The 21,013-nt window shown below is 36.5% G+C and overlaps 1 protein-coding gene across 2 annotated transcripts in view; it reads right to left on the bottom strand.

Annotated features, from left to right (window-relative positions):
- LOC150096443 (monocarboxylate transporter 10-like) overlaps positions 1-21,013 on the bottom strand; it is a 223,718-nt gene that overhangs the window by 150,066 nt on the left and 52,639 nt on the right. For both annotated transcript variants that reach the window (XM_090408801.1, XM_090408802.1), the window contains exons 2-5: positions 13,988-14,349; positions 12,484-12,606; positions 11,018-11,143; positions 1,507-1,647 (exon numbers count right to left, since the gene is read on the bottom strand). In XM_090408801.1, the coding sequence (XP_090264927.1) occupies positions 1,507-1,647; positions 11,018-11,143; positions 12,484-12,606; positions 13,988-14,349 (752 nt within the window). The remainder of the gene's footprint in view (positions 1-1,506; positions 1,648-11,017; positions 11,144-12,483; positions 12,607-13,987; positions 14,350-21,013) is intronic.

The raw sequence follows: 21,013 nt of genomic DNA on the forward strand, positions 1-21,013 counted from the left end.
TTAGGGCCTCTAGGGGTCTTAATCCGGCCCTGCACAAATGGATATGCGAGCATTCATATTGGCCTCAGTCAATTCATGTGGCACCCAAACATTGAGTTTTGAAACATATCCCAGCGTGTGCAAATGGTTTTCGACGCTTGTATGGGATGTGTTCAGTACTGCAGCAATCTCCCGCACTGTTCGTGACGGATTTTTTTCGACTATATCCTTCACAACACTCGAATCAACCTCGGTCGGGCGACCGGCGCATCACTGACGTCGAAATCTCCAGAACGGAATTTGGCAAACCACTTTTGGCATACGCATTCGGTTAAGGCATCATCCCCATATACGCTGCATATTTTTTATGGGCCTCCGCAGCTCGTTTGTCTTTTTTAAATAAAAAAGCAAAATATGCCAGTAATGTACGTTATTTCCTTCTTTTTCTAAAAATATGTTACACACACGCAACTGAAGTAGGCCGAACGAAAGTTCACTGAAAGGTTATGTGAAATGTCGCCTTTCAACTGCGCAATAGCGCTGCACGGTAGCACAACAATAGCGACAGGCGAAGCGGCGTAAACTTATACTAACGCATAACCCGAAGAAGCTTATTTGCCAACCCAATACTTTCCAGACAGCATGCGAATCTCCCCATTCAGAGAAAAAGCAGTAAAATAGCTTCTGAAGAATCACAGTAGACTAGATGCCTTCAATTTGAAATCAGACTTCTTGTCTTAGTACCTTCAAAAATGATGCTATAAACATTTTGCATCAATGGTTTCCTAGGTTTCATGTCATGACCGCCAAATTAGTCGAAAGGCTCAAAAAGCAAAGTCGGTGTCCTTTCCTGTCATATCATTTTGTAGCGTTCTAATCACAGCTTTGGGTATGCCTATTACCTGTAGCATTCTATTGATGCCTTCCTGTGGACACTCAAGTAAGGCATCAATATAATGCAAGGGATGTGGCAGTGTGATCTGAGGAATGGGAAATGCAAAGTTAGGCTGTCTACATTAAAGTACTGTGTAGGTTTGAATTCTATTAGGTACCAGGAAAGAGTTAGAATAGTAGAATGTGTCATTGACACGTCCAACTCTACTACAGGAATTGACTGCTATTGAGGAAGAAGAAAGCATGTGAGACAAATTATCTGTAATTGTGGCCCTAGTTTACCGAAGGTCACAGCCATACAGGGCTATGACAACAGTTTATGCGTATGCAATGTGTGTGTGTGTGTGTGTGTGTGTGTGTGTGTGTGTGTGTGTGTGTGTGTGTGTGTGTGTGTGTGTGTGTGTACAGTGTAAGTGGATCCATATATATATATATATATATATATATATATCCCCTTCTTGAAATACTTTTTTCGAAAAAAAAAAGGTCATGGTGAATATATCATGTTATGTTATGCTCACTAGAGATTAAAAATCTGAATAATTAAAAATAACCTGGTATTCAGGATTCCAAAAATTCTTAACAAACATAGATTTTATGCTCATATTAGTAACCTGTGTTGGATTCTCTTACCTGCTGTAAATAAATGCGATTGATTCGAGGAAAGTCTGCTAATTTTCCAAACACAATTCTTCCGATTCCTGATGTTAGCCCAATACAGGTAACCAACACTTCACCATTGGCATCAGGTAAAGTATCCTTAACATGCTGAACCTGTAATTAAAAAAAAAAACGTTTTAAGTATCTTGTAATAATGAAATAAAAAACTGAGGATTGATGTACGGGGGGTGGGGGATCTGAAAAGTTCTGATCAACACCTAGAACAAAAATGATGTTAAAGCAACTGATATAACAACAAGAAGAACATTCTAGTAGCAGAGTTATGAAGATGGCTGATGTTCTTATATCCTCGTATGTTCTTTCTTGTGGTTATATCAGTTGCTTTAGCATCATTTTTGTTCTAGGTGTTGATCAGAACTTTCGAGACTCCCCTTAATGTCTGAAATAATGTGGTTGTACGGTCAATATTTTTTTTTCTTGCCCGTGCCAGAGATCGACAAACTTGGTAACCGGTCGAAAACAAGGATTAGAAAAATTTCCTCTAGTCGCCGATTAGATTCGAAAACAAGTCTTCCTTCGTGATGTTGTAGTGTGCAAACGCCACATCAACTGAGTATATTTTTATTAACACTAAAGCATCTATGTACAATCAAAATAAATATATATACAACTATTTACAATATATACATTTGTACATAGAATGCTTATTCTAATTGACATTTTGATTTACATTTCTTGAGGCTACTTCTACTGAGGTTATTTGTATCAACTACAGCAGCTGTGTACATTTAAAAATAAATATATATACAGCTATTTACAATTTGTACATAGGCTGCTAATTCTATTAGGCATTTTCATTTACTCGTTACAATATACTTATGACACCTGTTTTACAATCACTGTTTAAATAAGATACAACATCACATGCTCAATTTCTATTTTCCTTATTGTCCTATTGAATTGCTTGAGCTGTTATTTTTGTTGGTATATGTTACATAGTGATTTCAGTCTATAAGTTCCATTATCAGATCAGTCTATTCTCGTTTATATATATATATACATACATACACACATACATACATATACATATATACATACATATACACCCACACACACATATACATATACATACATATATATGTTAGCATTGACATTTTCCATATGTACAATTCGTTTTACATATATCTTCATTTTATATCTTTGTTCACATATTTTGGAAGACTATTTTATTAACTTAATTTAAATGCACATCTTATTCTTAAAATACATACATTGCTTATGTTTTTATTTACATTTATATATGCATATATTTTGGTAGTATCTCTATATCTCATGCAGATTTTATTTTTTTGTAGGCACTCTTATTTTTACAAAAAGAATTCCATCTTGCTTTAACATTATATTGTTTGCTTAACTTAAGAGGTAAATCTGTAGTTTCTTATATACAAAGTTTTCTGAATTGCAGAATTAGTTACAGGTCTATAAATGGATAATATATCCTATTAACATTTTGGGTTATTATCATGTTGTGAACTTATGTTATCTGCATTTCTTACAATTGACATTTCTACCGTCCTTGTGTCTGTATATACAAGAACATATACATATGTCTGGTAGTATATCTTAATCTACATATTTATTACTAGAGTAGTACTGACTTATCTTAAGGAGTAATTTGCTATTTACTTTTTTTTTGTTGTCTGTGTTGTAATCATCGTGTTGATCATTTTAATAAAAATATGTTCAAATTTTGGGAAGTATTCTTTATAGAATTCGCCTGTTAGTCCGTCTTCACCTGGTGATTTGTTATCCGGGAGCTGTTTCACTATAAGACGGCATTCTGCTACGGTGATTGGTGCGTCGATCTCCTCAGCCTCCTGCTGGGTGATTTTGGGGAGGAGTGAAAGGAATCTTTCTCTTTCTTCCTGACTGCTGGGTTTTTCTTGAAATAGTGAAGAAAAGTATTTTTGAACACCACGAATTATTTCGGAGTCTTTATTTAGGGTTTGGCCTTCGTATGTTAGGTTTTTATTCTCTGTTTTGCGTTCCGTTGTTTCTCAAACAGCCATGCTGTGGAGGTCTTCCCTTCATCATTTTCAATTATTTTGAGAACAGCACGTAGCCACGCTCCTTCTATTTCCGGAAACTGTTTCGCTGTTATGCGGTTTTTAATTTCTTCTATTTCTGTTCTGATGTTTTCATTATTTCTATCATGGTGGTGATACAATTTTGATAATTTCTTCGTGTCAGCGTTCTGTTTGTTCCTTTGTTGCTGCTTTTTATTCTACTAATTTTGATTGCTGTTTGTTTTGTCATGTGTTTAAATTTCTCCCAGGCTGTTACAGCATTTTCTATGGATTCTATTTCCTCAACTATTTTCTCTATGTTATTGTTGAATTCATCGTCATCTTTAAGGTGTTTATTAAATTTCCATAGGGGAAAATTTCTGTTTGTAAACTTATCAGCTGTTTCTGTTTGTTGATATTGTAGTTCAGCCATCACCATATGGTGATCGCTGAACATGACAGGTGTGTGTTGTACAGTTTTGACCTTTATATTTCTGAATGTATATGCGGTCTATTCTAGAGGCGTTTCCCGGTGCAAAATATGTGAATTCTTTCTTTTGGGGATGCAAGATTCTGAAGGCATCTGATAGGCCACAGTGGGTGAAAACTCTTGTGAAATTTTTCTGCGGAATTAAGTTTGGGTGTTCTTGATCCTTTTGTGGTTGTTCTGTAAAGTTCATATCTCCTGCTATTATTGGGTTATTTTTTTGTTGAATATAGTGTCGCACTTCCTCCCAGAAGGTGGTCTTATGATTATGTGTGGCTGGTCCATATATGTTAATTATGTTGTGTATTTTTTTCTGCCAAAGGAGCTCGACCTCCAGAACTCTATGCCTGATTACGACATTATGGGATAATATTTGGAGGTTACCCGATTTTTTTATTAGTGTAGTAACTCCACCTATTCCATTGGTCTGAGCCTCTTCGGCAACGATATGGTACATTGTTTGTAACTTGTATTTGAAGCTGTTTGATGGGTCAGTGTTGTTGTGTAGTCTAGTGTCTTGTATCATAAGTATATCGGGTCTGTGTTGAAAGATTAAATTAACTGTTAGTTGAATCGATGTTTTATTATTTAGCCCGTTTACATTTAGTGTGATGATTTTTAGATTGTGAGTCATAGTTAGAAAGTTGAAAGTTTTCTAGAGCCTTTTCTTTCCGGACACTTAGCTATTTTTTTTTTTTCTTTGGGTTTTGACTTCCGGCTTTTGGTGATGTTAGGCGTAAAATTCATTTTTGCTCTCTTTACTGGGGTCTGTTTAGTATTCCATTCTGATTTCTCTACTTCGTTTTCTAAATCCGTTTTACTTTTTTCTGTAATTTGTGTTACCGAGATGGTTTGAATTATTTCACTGTTTGGAAGTTCATCTTCAACCGGGCAATTATTATTTAATTCTTCATTTGTGTTATTCGGAGTGATTTTTTTTTTCTCTGTAGTTTCAGGTTTTGTTACTTTTTCTGAATTTGAAACTGACCTTTGGCTGTTAGTCTTCTCGCCCGCCCGGATAATCCCTTCCTTTGCCTTTAGCAGAGAGTTATTCTCATTACATTCCGCGTGGCCTTGGGTGTTAAGCCCTGGGGTACTGCTCTCATTGACCCGATTATCTGCCTCAAATGCAATACTTGAGGTTATTTCCTGGAAGTCTTCTGCTTTTTCAAGCTCATCTCATGTGTTCGGTTGACTGCCCGAAGGGCGTGCGGCCAACATGGAGGCATATGTCTGCCCTGGACATTGTTTAATATCGTGTCCGATTCTCTTGCATCGCTCACATTTAGATGCTGTACATTCTCTTCTTAGATGACCTACCTGCCTGCATCTGAAGCATACAGGAGGTCTTCCTGGAATGATTACTAAGCCTGGCATTTTAGAAACTTTTATAATGTACGGGATATTTTCTATTCTGGCATCGTCATGCCACATCCACTGAGCTACACAGGCTTTGTAAATAAATGCGAGAAATTAAAATAAAAATCAAGGGAACTGAGAAAGCACATACAATGAGTCGAAGATACAATATAAATCTAAAGGGTATAGAGAGATAAGAAGAACTAGGAAAAGAATATCAGTTTGATCATTTAGATATCGAAATGAGAGACATCGGCCGTCACCTCATACACTTTGTATTTCTAATCCCAACAAGTATTGCAACAAGTCGCAATACTTGATGAGATTAGATGGCCTTTGTTCAATTTTTCTGAGTTGCAGGATTAAAATCCGAGGTTTCTTCTGGGTAAAAATAAAACTACTTACTGCTGCGCCAATGATCGGTAAACTTGGAAAACACAGGAAAGAGAGAAAGGTAAAAAGAGGTCACGAAAAAAATTTCCTTTAGTCAGTGACTAGAATAGAATACAAGACTTTTCTGTCGATATCATTAAAGTCATTCATTTTTCATGGTCATTAAAGTTTCATTAATTAAAATTTAATATTCATTTTGTTTAGTGAAATTAATGAATTTTAATTTGCGGAAAATTTCCGTAAATTAGAAATTGATTTTTGATATAAATCGTGTTTCGCCAGATCGCTATGTAAATATTTATTTACTAATTTCGAAATTGCGTAAACAGCTATTGTGTAGTAATTTTGTTTCCGTAGAAATAACGATAAAATTAAAATAATAATAATAATAATCCCCCCCTCCCTGAAGGAACACGGTCTTGTCGTGGCGAAGGGGCTTGCGTGCTTCAATGATGTTGAGAGCTATTCTGGCGGTTCATAGCTGCCAGCAGGGCCACCCTTGTCAGGCAGGTCTCAACTGAGGAGTCAGACTAACAGTGTTCCATCCCCCATCTTAATGGTGAAAAGGAAGAAGAGATCCATACCGGATCAGTCGACGCCCGGGTCATCAAGGACTGCGTCAGATGTTGGGGATCCTGGGCATCAGGTGACAAGTGGGCTACAGGACCCAGTTCGCCTTGCTGGGCAATCAGGGCAGGAAGCTGAAAAGCGACTGGAAGAAACCAAACGTAAAAAATGGATTGTAGAAGAAAACAGAGAAGTTATGAAATGTTTTTACAGATCAACACCAGAAAAACGAAGTTTCAGAAAGCGTATGCATTTAATTTGGAAATATGCAATTTCATCAGAACTAAAGTCAGTTCTTTCAGTCTCTCCAGAGAAATACAAATGCAAACAATCATTCACCCGGAAAAGAAGAAACACTCAAATTTTGGAAGTCAATCTGGGATAATCCTATTGAATACAATAAAGATGCTTCATGGATTAAGGAAATAGAATCAGAAATGAAACAAAAACAAATGCAAAATGTCATTATCACTAAAGAAATGGTCAGTTCTTAAGCTAGAAAATTAAAAAAAAACTGGAGTGCACCTGGCAAAGACGAACTACATGGATTTTGGTTAAAACATCTAACCAGTCTACATGATTGAATGGCAGAACAATTTAATTATTTGTTGCAGTCTGGCTCAGTGGAAGACTGGATGATATCTTGGCGCATTTTTCTCTTCATGAAAGATAAGGGGATGCATACTCAAGTAACTATCGTCCAATAACATGCCTACAACTAGGCTTACGCTGTTCATTGCAATCATAGCAAATTCCATATACCACTACTTATCGGATAATCAGATTTATCCGATTGAACAAAAAGGCAATTTTCAAAAATCTAGAGGAACAAAAGACCAGATCCTTATTAATAAAATGATTCTCAGAAACTCAAAAAGACGAAAAACTAATTTAACCATGACACGGATAGACTACAAGAAAGCATTCGATTCCCTCCCACACTCCTGGATCCTAAAGTCACGAAAAATATTTGGAATTAGCAAAAGCATATGTTCGTTTCTGGCTGCTGCTATGAAATCATGGAAAACAACATTAATAGTGAATAATGAAGGATTTGGAGATATCAGTATTAAACCTGGAATTTTCCAAGGTGATTCCTTGTCACCATTGCTCTTCAACATTTCTTTGATACCTTGTCTATGATTCTGAAGAAAACAAAACTTGGATATGAAATTCCTAAATATAATATTAAAATTTCCCATCTGTTGTATATGGATGACTTAAAGCTATATGGAAAATCGGCCCAGTAAATAGATTCTTTATTAAACATAGTTCGTATTTTCAGTCAGGACATCAAAATGGAATTTGGTTTAGATAAATGCGCAATTTCATCTTTAAACGAGGAAAAATTAATGACACTAGGAATTTTAATTTTGATCAAGAGAAATATATAAAAGCAATTTCAGCTGACGAACACTATAAATACCTAGGAATATTAGAAGCCAATGATATCAAAAGAGTTAGAAATATTCTGAAAACAAAACTAAATGGATTAAACACAATTAGAGCAATGAATTCTTGGGCTATACCAGTGACCCGATACACAGCTGGCATAATAAATTGGACAAAAGAAGACCTAAACAAACTAAACCGCAAAACTAGAAAACTAATGACTATGCATCATGCATTACATCCACGAAGTGATGTTGACCAGTTGTACCTACCGAGGAGAATAGGTGGACGGGGTCTGCTGCAAGTGAGACAAACTGTGGAAGAAGAAGAAATTGGTTTAAGAAATTTCATCGACAATAGCTGTGAGCCTATGCTTCAAGCAATTACACAAGATGGACTTCTAAAAGCAACAGGAAACAAATCCGATTACAAAAAGGAACAACAAAATATCATATGTGCGCTGGAAAAATAAACCCTTGCATGGCCAATTTCTTCGAGATACTGAGGACAAAATTGACGTGAACAAGACATGGCAATGGCTAAAACACGGATACATTAAAAAAGAAACCGAAGGATTTATTCTAGCAGCTCAAGAACAGGCATTACACACTAATGCAATCAAAGCAAAAATTTTCAACATCAATAATAACAGCAAATGCAGATTATGCGATCAGAAAGATGAGACTGTAGAACATCTAATCAGTGCCTGCAGCAAAATAGTTTAAACTGACTATAAATACCGCCATGATCAAGTGGCCAAAATAGTTCACTGGCATGAATGCAAAAAATATGGCTTTCCTACTTCTGATAACTGGTGGCAGCATAAAATAGAGACTGTATTGGGAAACGAAACTGCAAAAATTCTCTGGGACTTTCGAATGCAAATTGATCGGCATTTGGAACACAATAGACCTGACATCACAATTATCGAAAATCGACAGGTTTGGATTATCGATATTGTAGTACGCAGTGATAACAACATCAACAACAAAGAACTGGAAAAAAATTACTAAATATCGAGATCTGGCAATCGAAGTTGGCCGACTGTGGCTTAAACACATCAAAGTCATTCCAATAGTTATCGGTGTACTTGGTGCAATTTCAAAGAAGCTGTCCAACTATTTAAAGCAATTAAAAATCAATGAAGTGACCCCATATGATCTATTAAAAATAGAATTACTTGGAACAGTCCATATTTTACGACACTACCTGCAGACTATTCTTAGAATCATGGGTAGAATCTGAATTGTTCTGAATCTCCAGTCATATTTTTATTTATATGATATCTTGTTTTGACTGTGTATCAATTATGTGAATAAAAAAATAATATATATATATTTTTTTTTTTTTTTATAGTTTACTGTCTCTCAAATAATTACATTTGCAGAATTTTTCATTGACACAAGAGTAAAAAGTGTGCATTATTACCATTAATAATAATCAAAGTAATCGTGTTTATTATTAATGACTCACAGTTAAACAATATTACTTATGTTGCAGTTTACATAATAATAATTTTTTTAAAATTTAAATTGTAAATTAAATATATAATTTTAAACTTAAATATATAACTGAAGTATTACTATCACATTTTCTGTTTACTACTAGAATTCATTACAGAATATTAAGTGAATAATGTTAGATCAATACTGCTACTGGGATGTAACTCAACTGCACCCTCGAAGCTTTGTAATTAGCTTATCTGAGGGTGATACTGGTTATATATACATATATTTGTTATTGATTTGGTTGCTGTGTTGGAAGTAGGCAGATCTTTGGGAGGTCAAATGAATGATCTGAAAGGTCGGATCAAAGTGAAATTGCCGATATATCCTGTGTTATTGCATCTGTCTTGATGGTTCACGTTCGTTTTTTATTGTGGGCTTCTTTTTGAACTATTTAGGAGGCTTTTTTCTTCACAGTGGCAGCCTTTCTATGTCTTCTGTGCTTTTAATTTGTATCGGCTTTGAAGTTTGTGACTTCCTTATGAATATCTTGGCATCTCTGGTCCACAAAAATTGGTAATTTTTTTCCATTTTTGCTTTACTTGTTTGGTACAACAGATTCTGGTTGAATGGTGTTAAATATTCGGATAGGAAGATTGGTGTATTGTCTTGCTGTGCGTTCAAGTCCTTGGCAACTGGTTTTTTCTGCATGCTGGCTTTTATGAGATTGTCTCTTGTGGACTTGCTCTTAAGACGAATTATGACTGGTGCAGGTCGTGGGAAGCCTTGGTTTTTGCTCTTCCTAGGAATCCGATTTACGGTCTGAATGTCGTTAAGCTGTAGGGGGATATCAATTACATGGCCTAATTTTAAAACCACGTCTCTGAGGTTTTCTGTAGGTGCAGTTTCAGGAAGACCATTTATGACAAGATCTTTTTTATGTTGTTGCTGATTTAAACGTTCGTATTGTAGTTTTAGAGAATGAAGTTCTTGACGGAGTTCGGATGTCTCTTTCATCAAATTGTGTTGCCTGTCTTTTAGTGCGTTAATGCTCATTTTAATGTCTTTTACCGTTTGCAACACTTCTATAACTGCTAAATTATTATGTTTTACCAAATCTTCATATTCGCTAGATTTTTTTGTTATTTGTTCGTTCTGTTTCTTAAAGAGTTCTTGCACATGATCTACTAAGCTGGCTTTTATAGTCACTAGACCGTTTTCTATTAGTGTACTTAAAGAGTTTAAGTTATAGGACTCATCTGCGTTTTTTTGTCTGTTCGGTTCGTCATCTGATTTTGCCTCCGGTATAATCGGCTGCATCGTAGGTGGCTGCCTTACGTGCGTTTCTTTGTTCCTCATGCAGATTACACACTTCCATTCCTCACGTGTTATTACATCGGGTTCATATTTATGTTGCGCGGTTGTTTCTGAAAAGCCGGCACATTTTAAGTGTAGAATCCTACTGCATTTCGTACAAGTTATATTATTTCCGTTGGACGATAACTCCTCCAGGCATTTGATACACTTCATGACTCACCTTTCTTCCCTTAGGTAGTGAGGCGTGATTATAAAGATGGCGACGTCCTTTGTTCTTCGCTGGTTGTTGACCACGGTCCTCTCTGTTCCCTTTTCAACACTTCAAAATTTGGTTTCTTCTTAGCCGATCTCGTTGAATTTTATATCACTGTCTTCGGCGTGATAAGTAGGGTTACCTGGAAGCACTTTCAACTTAAAACAGGAGTTGGAAATAATAATAATAATAATAATTTAAAAAAAAATAATATGTATTGCTAAATTTTACGAAACATACTTACTAAGTGCACGTACGGTACAAAATATCCAAAGAGGGCCACAGGAATGGCAAACACCCACAGCAAATATTTCTTGTTTCTCCAGATGGGAGTGTGTAACAGCGAACATCGGAACCTTGAGAATTTGCTCTGGAAACGAGTAAAAAGCTATTTTTATTTTTTATTCAGGCATAGTACTGTTTTTTACAAAGGAAATAAAAAAAAGGTAATATTTCAATATTGCAGTAAACTCATTCAAACTTTACAGCATTCAACGTTAATAAAAGTTTTCTTTTTTAGCATTACGATACCACATCTCATTACGTAACAACGCGCAAGCTGTGAAAAATGTTGCAACGTCTAATGAATCCGAGAGATTTTGCGATGGGATCCCGATTATAGGATCCCGATTTTACGTTACTGTTAATTATTACTCAGGAAGGCTTGGAATTTATCGTGGAAAGTGTTTTTTTATGGCAAACCAAAACAAGGCAACTATTGGGTTTAGTGGAGATTAAGAATAACATTTTTGAAGATTTTGATTTTAACATTACTAGGTCTCTGGCGAGAAAATTTATACAGTATGTAGGATGAAAAATGAATAATATCGTCTATTTAAAGTTAAAGGCGATTTCAGTAGCTGTTTGAGAATTTAATGAACGGGAATGTTGGGTTGAAATACGAATGAAAGCAGTTGCAGAAATATGCAACAGAAATATGCAACAGAAGCAGCAGTAATATGAAACGAATCAGACTGGGAAGGGCGTGAAAAGATCATTGCAAACTGCTCGAATTTAAATCTCTGAGTGCAAGGCAGCAATCTCTCTGCAAAAGCGTATGCTTCAGTGATAAAATAAATTAAAAAATTTGCAGTTTACTGCGTGCGTGTGTTTCCTGATTCCGTTTTCAGTTGCTATGGAAAACGGACATTTCAGATAGCAGAAATACGAAGGCAGATCGAAAACCTTCAAGAATAAAGTTGTGAACGCTAAAATGAACACTTAACGAGATTAGCCTGGACTTATGAAGCCGCTAAGGCCACGAGAATAAGTCTATTCATTTCACGTGTTCTCGTGACGGTTTATATGTTTGGGAAGTGAAAATCCAGATTTCGCGAAAAGGAAATCTGTCAGTTTTGTAAGAGACGAGTTAAATCCACCTTCAAATGAGATGGATTTTCATTTGTTGAAGCCACGCAATGGCCAGGATTCGTTGGGTACTTTTCGAATGGAAGATATGTTCATACCCCATGCTCCTAATCTTTAACTCTTGGATTGCCAACCACGAAGACATCGAAAATCATTACTAGATAAATAAATAAATAAATAAAAACACCACCACAGTAAACTGGCCGCCATCCACATTTTCGCTAAGCCTGTGAAAAGAACAGGTACAGGCAGATAGCGCAACATACACACACACAAACTATATGGCCCGTAAAAAGAGAAAAAGTAACTAGTTATGAAGCTATAGTGATCAAATATAATTACCTTTCTGTATATATTTTCTTCGGAGTTATGCTCGACTCCATCTGTAATCCGTTGATGTTGATGAAGCAGCGGTCGGAATGTTAACGCACACAACATTAATGTTCCCATCATTGCAGACAGGATCTAGAAGAAAAACCGCGGTAAGAATTGAACTTCATTTGCTATCATTAAAAAAAAAACTGATGGGATCCCGACGGTCATATGCCATCAAGTTTTTAAGCATTGATTTTAATCAGTAATGTCTGAACATTAGTTTGATATTAATTCATTTAAAACAAATTTATTTCTTATGATGCATGTATTAAATGTATGTAGCTAATTAGCATACGTATTGCAAATTTCAAATCAAGAAACAAAAATTCACCTAAGGCTCTCCTGGGTGCGGCTTGACCAATGCATATTCCATTCGTTACTTCTTATTTCAGACATAACACACAGAAGATGTATTGGACAATAAGTTCCTTACTGGACCAACAAGGAAGTTGTGTGGATTCAGTCACAGTGAGCTTGTAATATGGCATTGGCAATAAAATTGCAGCCAAAACAGATCCTGACTTTGATTTGATTTTTTTTTTTTTTGTGGGAGGAAAATCCCTCGAGAAATGCATCCTCATCGCGTGCTACACTGACACGAATGCCGTCCTTAAAAGTCAATTTCAGCATGAAGATATAACAATCTCATAGGAAAAGGCAGGGACTGCCTTGTGTTCTGACAGATCCCAACCTATTTCACGAATATATTCCTAGACAGTATACGAGGTCGTGTTCAGTAAAGTTATTCTTGAATATTCGCTCTTTCTTTTACTTGAAGCATAACGATTTGATTTTATATATATATATATATATATATATATATATATATATTTTTTTTTTGTTATGCTGCATTTAAAACAGCCAATTTCTTTTCATATTCTGACTTAGCTTTTCGTATAATACTCTCCACTTTTATAGTATATGCGTTTTATGCAAATTCATAACAGTTTTCATCCTTATACTCACGATATTCCTTCCACATAAATTTTCTTATTATTACTGTTTTTACTGTAGGGACCGAACATAATGTTCTCCCATGTTTGCCATAACTTCCAATTTTGTAGTTCAGCATGTAATCTTTCCTAATTGGAACATCCACATACTTTGATACTTCCCAGTTCATCATTACATGATCACTTCATCGACTGGTGGCAAAACAGTCACATCCTTAACTGAATCTCCTTCTGCCTCTGCGATCGAATCTAACACTCTGTGGCTTTGAGTTGATCTGGCACAAAAAGTTGTCTCGCAACAGCTCTATAAATTGGTCTTCATTCTTACCATGAGTTTCTCGGCTACTCAATCAATATTCGCATAATTTAAGTCACCCATAATGACTACTAGTTTTTTTATCCGTCAGGGAAATATATCCATGAAAAAGGATTGCATGCATGTATTCGTGATTGGAAGAATATCACACAAGTTAATTTAGCATAACTATTGTGAAAAAAAAAGACACTTTTTTACGAACCTGTAGTGTCACAGACAGTTCCACGGTATCCAAGAGATAGCGAAGCAACAGGGGCATCACCATCGTGAACACGGAACTTCCAGCAGTCACGATTCCGTTGACCAGCCCTAGACGACGGTGGAAATAGTGTCCTAAGATGACCAGAGATGGCGTATAGGCGAGTGAAGCCCCCGAACCCAGAAGCACTCCGTACGTGAGATAGAGGAGTTCCAGTCTGGTCACAAATGAACTCACAAACATTCCGATGGTAGCAATGAGGCCTCCGAGGAATGAAGTCTTTCGAACTCCCATCTTGTCTGTGAGGATGCTCGCCACTGGGGACAGAAGGAATGTCATGCCGATAGATACCGAACCTACCCATGCTAGAAAATAAAGAGAAAAAAATCCACATTTCCATGCATTCAACTAAATAATCAATATGACCTAAGAGAAATTATATTGACGCAGCAAACAATTTTCGATAGCAAATGTAGTGGATTTGGGTTGATATGGATTTACGGCAGAAGCAATTTAGGCGTGAGGCCCTTGTGTTTTGTGTCTTAATTGCGTATGTTCTAATGACCGGTGTGTGTCTGTTTCAGGGATGAAAAACCCAAGTTTCCAGGAGAAAAACACCCTTCGACTTCTTTCCAAATCGGCTAAGTCACGTTCAGTTGAAACGCCCTGATAAAGGTTGTCGCGTCCAAGACGAGATTTGAACCGGGGTCTTTCTAACCAAAGAAGATATCGTCGAAACAGACTGAGTGCGGAGACGCCTTTAAAAAAAAGTACTGGACCAATCCTTCATGAATGACGGGTGTAAAGTAGCAAGAGTGGTCCGAATTGCATCAGGGAAACTCCCGGCGTCATATTTGCGACAATGAGGAAGAAATGTTTAGATGAGAGCCCTTCAGCAGTTTAGAACACAACCCAAGAGTAGAACAGCGCTCAAAGTCGTCTTTTGGCTATATTTAAAAAGCGCACACTGATTGTACACGTAAAATTTCAAAGAAGCGAGTGACACATCACGGATCTCCCACCACCGAAAAAAAAAAAAAAAATCCCTTCAATTATTGTTCATCTGGCAATTCAATCGACATACACGAATTGACATTTGTAGTGAAGAGAGCTTTCAGAATCGCCTTCACGTTGTTTTCTTATTAATAGGTCTTCACAATGAGGACATTCTTCTTTGACATGCTGTTTCACTCAGTCGGGTTCCTAAACATTGAAGGGTCCCACTGAGCAGTGGAACATACATGGGAGCAGCCACTATCTTATTCCTGATATGAGTCTCACTCATATCAAGGTATTCCCTTTTTACCTATGCAAGTAGGAGAACGTCTCCGAGCCAGGCATTTTCAGTGAATAGGACACCTTACGTGGCTACACTCGCACACATTCTAAAAAATAATTACCTGCAGTAAGTTTTTTTTTCCTCGAATATCTACAAACATCGCAATAGATATTATTTAACTGTTTGAAGATTATGCTGAATTAACGGAAGAACATGCAGAAAAATTAAAAGAAAAAGTACCTTTATTATAACTTTGGAATAAACATCTTATCGATGATTAAAGACTTGTTTCAGTGATTGGAAGGCATTCCTTTAGATGGAATTTTTTTTATTTTTGTGAGTGTTTCTCTACTCACAAAAAAATTCCTTAAAATTTTTCAAACGCTAATAATTGGCCTTGCAGTTAAAACAACATCATCATTATCTGAGCTCGATGAGAGCTCAGATAATGATGATGATTAATGATCATTCAAATTAATCAGATTTGAAAATATGATTAATTCGGAATAAAAACTCGTTCCCCCATTACATAGATTTCAAGTTTAATTATTTGGCATACTTAATATGATTACATTGCAAGCAAAATCTCATAAAGAGTTATAAAACTAGAAGAAGAAGAAGAAGAATATTATTTGTACATAACGCTGACATGTGTTTATAATGGATTCGTATCTTTCAAATGTAAATTTAGAAATGTCCTCATCCAATGATTTAATACGATAAGATCATTTAGATTCCTCAACTGCATCTAAATGGGAATGAGATGCTAATACTAATCCATTTCAGCCTCTAAAAAGAAAATTCGAAATAAATATCATTTTAAGCCAACTTCTCTCATTTTCCGTCCTCATTATTTTAACCATAAAGTGTAATTAATGACAGAATATCGATCAATCAAGAAATCGATTTATTCTCAATGTCTTGCAAATTTATGGTTAGATAAAGAGGATGAAAAATGAGAGACTTATTTAAATGATTTATATTTCGGTTTTTTGAACGACGACGTTAGGTCATTGTATTGCAGCATGCCAGAAAAGCAATCATAATTCAGGAGAAATATTATTATTATTATTATTACTATTATTGCGTGCAAGACGAACTACAAGGTGTATAATTATGAGGCTTCTCATGACAACTCACGAATCCTTCAATACGTGTAACTAACTCTCTCCTACAAGAACCTGCACTACTCGATAAGAAAAGTGAGGGGGGGGATACCAATTTGTGTAGGTCAAAGATCAATATCGGTTTATATTTCTGTGCACAAATATAACTGCTGGGTGAGAAGCAGTAACTTGCATTCAGACATTGGATTACAGGACAGCAGTTACAGAATCCCCAAATAAAATCACCCTGGAAATGGTGAAATACTAAAAGACAACATAGGGACTATGAGAAGCCCTTCATAGCATCCTCAGAAAAACAAACAAACGGGATATCTTCCATAGTACAAACAACCCTCGAAAAACGTATCACGTCGGAAGAACTAAAAACAGCACGCAAATCTCTATCCTAAGATCAAATTCCCAGTCCTAGATAGATGAACTCGCATCAGAGTTCTTCCAAGTCTTCTAGCCTAAACTCGGACCACTCCTCATTAACACGATGCAAGGAGGTTACTTAAATAGGCATCCTCAATCCGTCACAACCTTAGTAGCCTAAAGATCATACAGACTTTCGAAACCGGCATCCAGTCTCATTGATTAACAAAGACTGCAAAATTATTTCCAAAGTAATTGCAACCCGACTGAAGTCCACGTTACTAATGTCATTGGATGCTATGAACATAATCAGTGCAAGTAAGAGCAAAACATCAGATCAGAGATCTCATTAACGACTTAGCACTAATTAGCCTTAATCAAGAAAAAGCCTTCACAGAATAGAGCAAAAATACCTTTTTGAAGTTGTGAGAACATTTGCATATGGACCTCTGATTATCCAAATACTCCAACTACTATAAGGAGAAGCACCTCTCTATTTAAAATAAACAGCCGTCTTACTTGCACATTACCTTATTCCTGAGGGATAAAGCCCGCTCTCTTGACATTGGTTTCTTAAATTGTGTTCTGCGGTATCCTAGGATTCTGTGAAAACGGTTCCCCAAAGCACATTTATAACTTAGAAATCCTCAGTGAATGGAGAAATACTAATTTTTTTATTAAGTTTCTAGAACAGTGATGTTCTTTATTGTTTGTAATATTATGTGTCGTATGTTTTCTTGGTCAAAATATTTTACAGGTACGGTTTTTTTTCCTGAAAATATTCATAGGGATTTTTCGAAATAGAAATATTTTTATATAGAATTCCCAGGCCTTTAAAACTTTTAAACCATTCTTGAAATGATTGCCTAATCAACTCATTAGATTAATCCACACACAAGACGCATCTGTAGCGCAGCGTATGTATATTATGCACTTTTTTTTTTTTTTGAAAATCACTGGACTTAGGTGGCCTGGGCAACCTGATTACTTCTCAAGACATCATAACTTGTGCATTTTCTTCCCTTAGAGGGAATGCTGCACATAGGCTATATTCCCATGCTTCTAGTGCAAAATTAAACTTAGAGGAAACCTAGTGGGGAGCCCAATGGAAATCCAAAAGTTATTCTCCTATCGCACGTAGCTGGTCAAGTGAAGGATAAAAGTACTTAGGCATCCTTCCCAATAAGACCCTAATCTATAAGACTGTCAACTGGAAAGCCGTTTCAAATAAGTACTTAGCAAAACTGGGAGAGTTATAATAATCGACAAGATGGCAGCCATTTGGTGGATTATTATAACTTCAAAAGTACCGATCCTTCAAGAAAACCTTCTGAATCAGATCCAAAAGGCAATCAAGCGTTTCTCATGGAATAAAGCCAAGTGGACAGCTTACGCAGGACTGCAAGCCACAGAACAATCTTGTCTCCCTTAAAAAGAAAATCACATATTTTAGGATTATTTTTCGCCTGAAGACACATGGAACAATCAGTCACAAAGCAACTATTGCACATGTCCTGAAAGAATTAACTAGTGGACTCACGCTATCCACAATCCTCCACTTCTCCAGTTCTCTAATCCTTTCGAACTATATTCATTCTACAAAGTGCCCTACAATGCTGAAAAGTATGGAAGTTCATTATAAATCCTGAGTCTAGAAATTGGATCAGCTGTGGTCACAGCTTCTCTGTCTCCAAACAGAAATATAATAAATCCATAAAATGGTCAACCTTTTTTTGGAACAGTAACAATTAACATGTAACGACATAATCAGATCTTTAGCAGATGTGTCGAACTGTGAGATATCCCGCATAGTGCCATTTTCTGAAGTTGAGGTGGTGTTGGGATGGTCAGCTTTTCCAGATTATTATTGTATTTTAAGATATTTTCAGTTGTTTTTAATTGATAATTAAACCAAATAACAAATCACAAATGAACTCAATAAAAATGGTAAATCAAAACAATGCAGGCATTTTATAAAACCAGAGTGCTGTATATACTATGGCGACACTTTAATGCTGATCACAATTATAAACGTCCACGCCCACGGCGGGACGCGAACCTGCAGCCTGCTGGTTGGAAGGTGGATATGCTAATAACTTGGAATTATGACTTATTTTTTCATAACTGCTTGGCAAGTTCTCTCATACTCCCAGTTGCCGATAGTCCCATTGAAATGAACCTCAACAAGCCTCGATTAATTTTGGAACGGATCGCAGAAAGGGAATTTCAGCAAAATCCATCTAGTCAGAGACTCGACAAAAGCCATCGAGGGATAAAACCAATGTAACGGATGATTTTCGAAATGCATCTAAAATGGGGATTACGATGATGCGACGGCCCATAATAATATCTGTGGCAAATTGAAAAGAGAAGGAAGTGAGATTGGGATGTTCGAGGTTATCGCTAATCAGTCACCTCGCGCCAGCTGGATTTCGTCTCTCCAGTTTCCATTATTGGCACGAGCCCCTAGTTTACAACTCGAGAACAACCTTTAAGATCTGAAGATAGCAGCCGATCTCTGACCCGACCGAAATCGTAGTCACTCCAAGAAGGAAGCGCTTTTTATTAATGTTTGGTGTCACTTTATAAACAGCAGACGCTTTTAAAAAGGGAACTGAATCGAGTTGTTGATATTAAATAACTTTATTATCGTTTTTCCTCCATTACAAATAGTAATAATCTGAGATTTCGACATGAGGTTAGTCAGTTCGTCGGGCCGTCTTGTTCATCGAGTGACATCTTTTTGTGTCTCGCACGTGTTTATTTATGCTCTCCTTGCACACCTTTTAAGTGTTACGAACGATCAATTCCCTTTGTTAGTGATCTTTGGAAACTTGAAGTTCGATCAAGTTAAGCGAGAACAAAGTCTCAGGCAGGAAAGCTAATTTATTCTTTATCAGTCGTTTTGTATTTATGTAAATACAAATGCGATTTTGTATTTACAGCGAAAGAAACAGGCGAACGCTATTAGAAAAAAAACCAAAGTGAAGATAACTGTTGAGGAAGAATAACAGATAGCAGTTTTTTTTTTTTTTTAATTCTACATCTTCTATCAAGCCTAAACGATAACTGCAATGCAAAAAGGGGATTGTCGTAACGCAATCTGAGTATTGGGTTCGCGTCAAGAAAAGTCGCGTTTGTTGCTTTCCCGCATTTTGCACGTCCAACTGTCACGAGTATTCAGAACAGAGTGGCCACTTTTTACTCACGCCAATCCGGAAAGAAAATTTCTAATAATGAAAAAAAAAAAAAAAAAAAAAAAGAGGGAAAGAGAGAGAGAGAGAGAGAAACGTGAAAAAGTGTGCGTCAATCTGCACAATATTTTAAATTATGATATTGCAAAAATGCACAAAATAATTATGAAAGAGTAATGCAGAATTATTTTATATTTAATTTTCCATTAGGTTAGTAGTGACGACCACTTAATTCAAAGGGCGAATTAAGTTGTTATTTGTAGGAAACACGCCGGAATCATAAATATTCTTACGGCATAGGTCGGCGAACTGACGAGCGTATGAACAGCTTTGTAATTTTCACGCGAGCTAAAGGGAAAAAAAAAACAAAAAACTAACATCTTAAAAATGGTTTCCGGGGCATTTACTAATGCGGGACAATGTACTCGAGTCCGGGATGGCTGGTCATCCTAATTCAGAACGGAATAGCTGCACACCACGTGAAAACATTGGTGCTCAACAGGACGGTTGCGAAGGAAACTTAAAAAGAATTTTTTTTTTTTTTTAAACTTAAATTTGCGAAAGTTGTGAAAATCCAACAAGTTGAAGCATATAAATTTTGAAAGTGTGATTTTGCGCGCTTTCAAAGTGAATGAGCTACAACATGTTAGGTTTTCATAACTTTCTCAAATCGAAGTGTGATTTTGCAAAATATCTGCATACGCAATAAGAGGAGGATTGGATCTGTATAAGCTAACACGCGTCATTTGAAAAACGCCGATGACTCAAACTAAATGATATTAGTAATCACCTGTGTGTGTGTGTGTGCGTGCGCGCAATCATTGTGTGGTCTTCGCCCACCTGACCGAATGAGTGAAGAGCGTACCCGCTCTTCAGCAACAGGCCGTGGGTTCGAATCCCAAATGTGGGATTCGATACCCACAGCTTATGGACCCTCAGCATGTTTGTCGATGTCTTCAGTTGGGAATTTCATAGTTCCGTGAAAGATTATCACCTTTCTCTAGAACAGGCGTGGCCAACTTCATTCTATACGAGGGCAATATATGATGAGTGGTAGCGTCATCACGGGCGGCAC

Source organism: Typopeltis vanoorti, chromosome 19 (assembly GCF_054136105.1).
Source record: "Typopeltis vanoorti isolate ZY-2024b chromosome 19, IOZ_Tvanoo_1.0, whole genome shotgun sequence".
Lineage (NCBI taxonomy): Eukaryota > Metazoa > Arthropoda > Arachnida > Uropygi > Thelyphonidae > Typopeltis > Typopeltis vanoorti.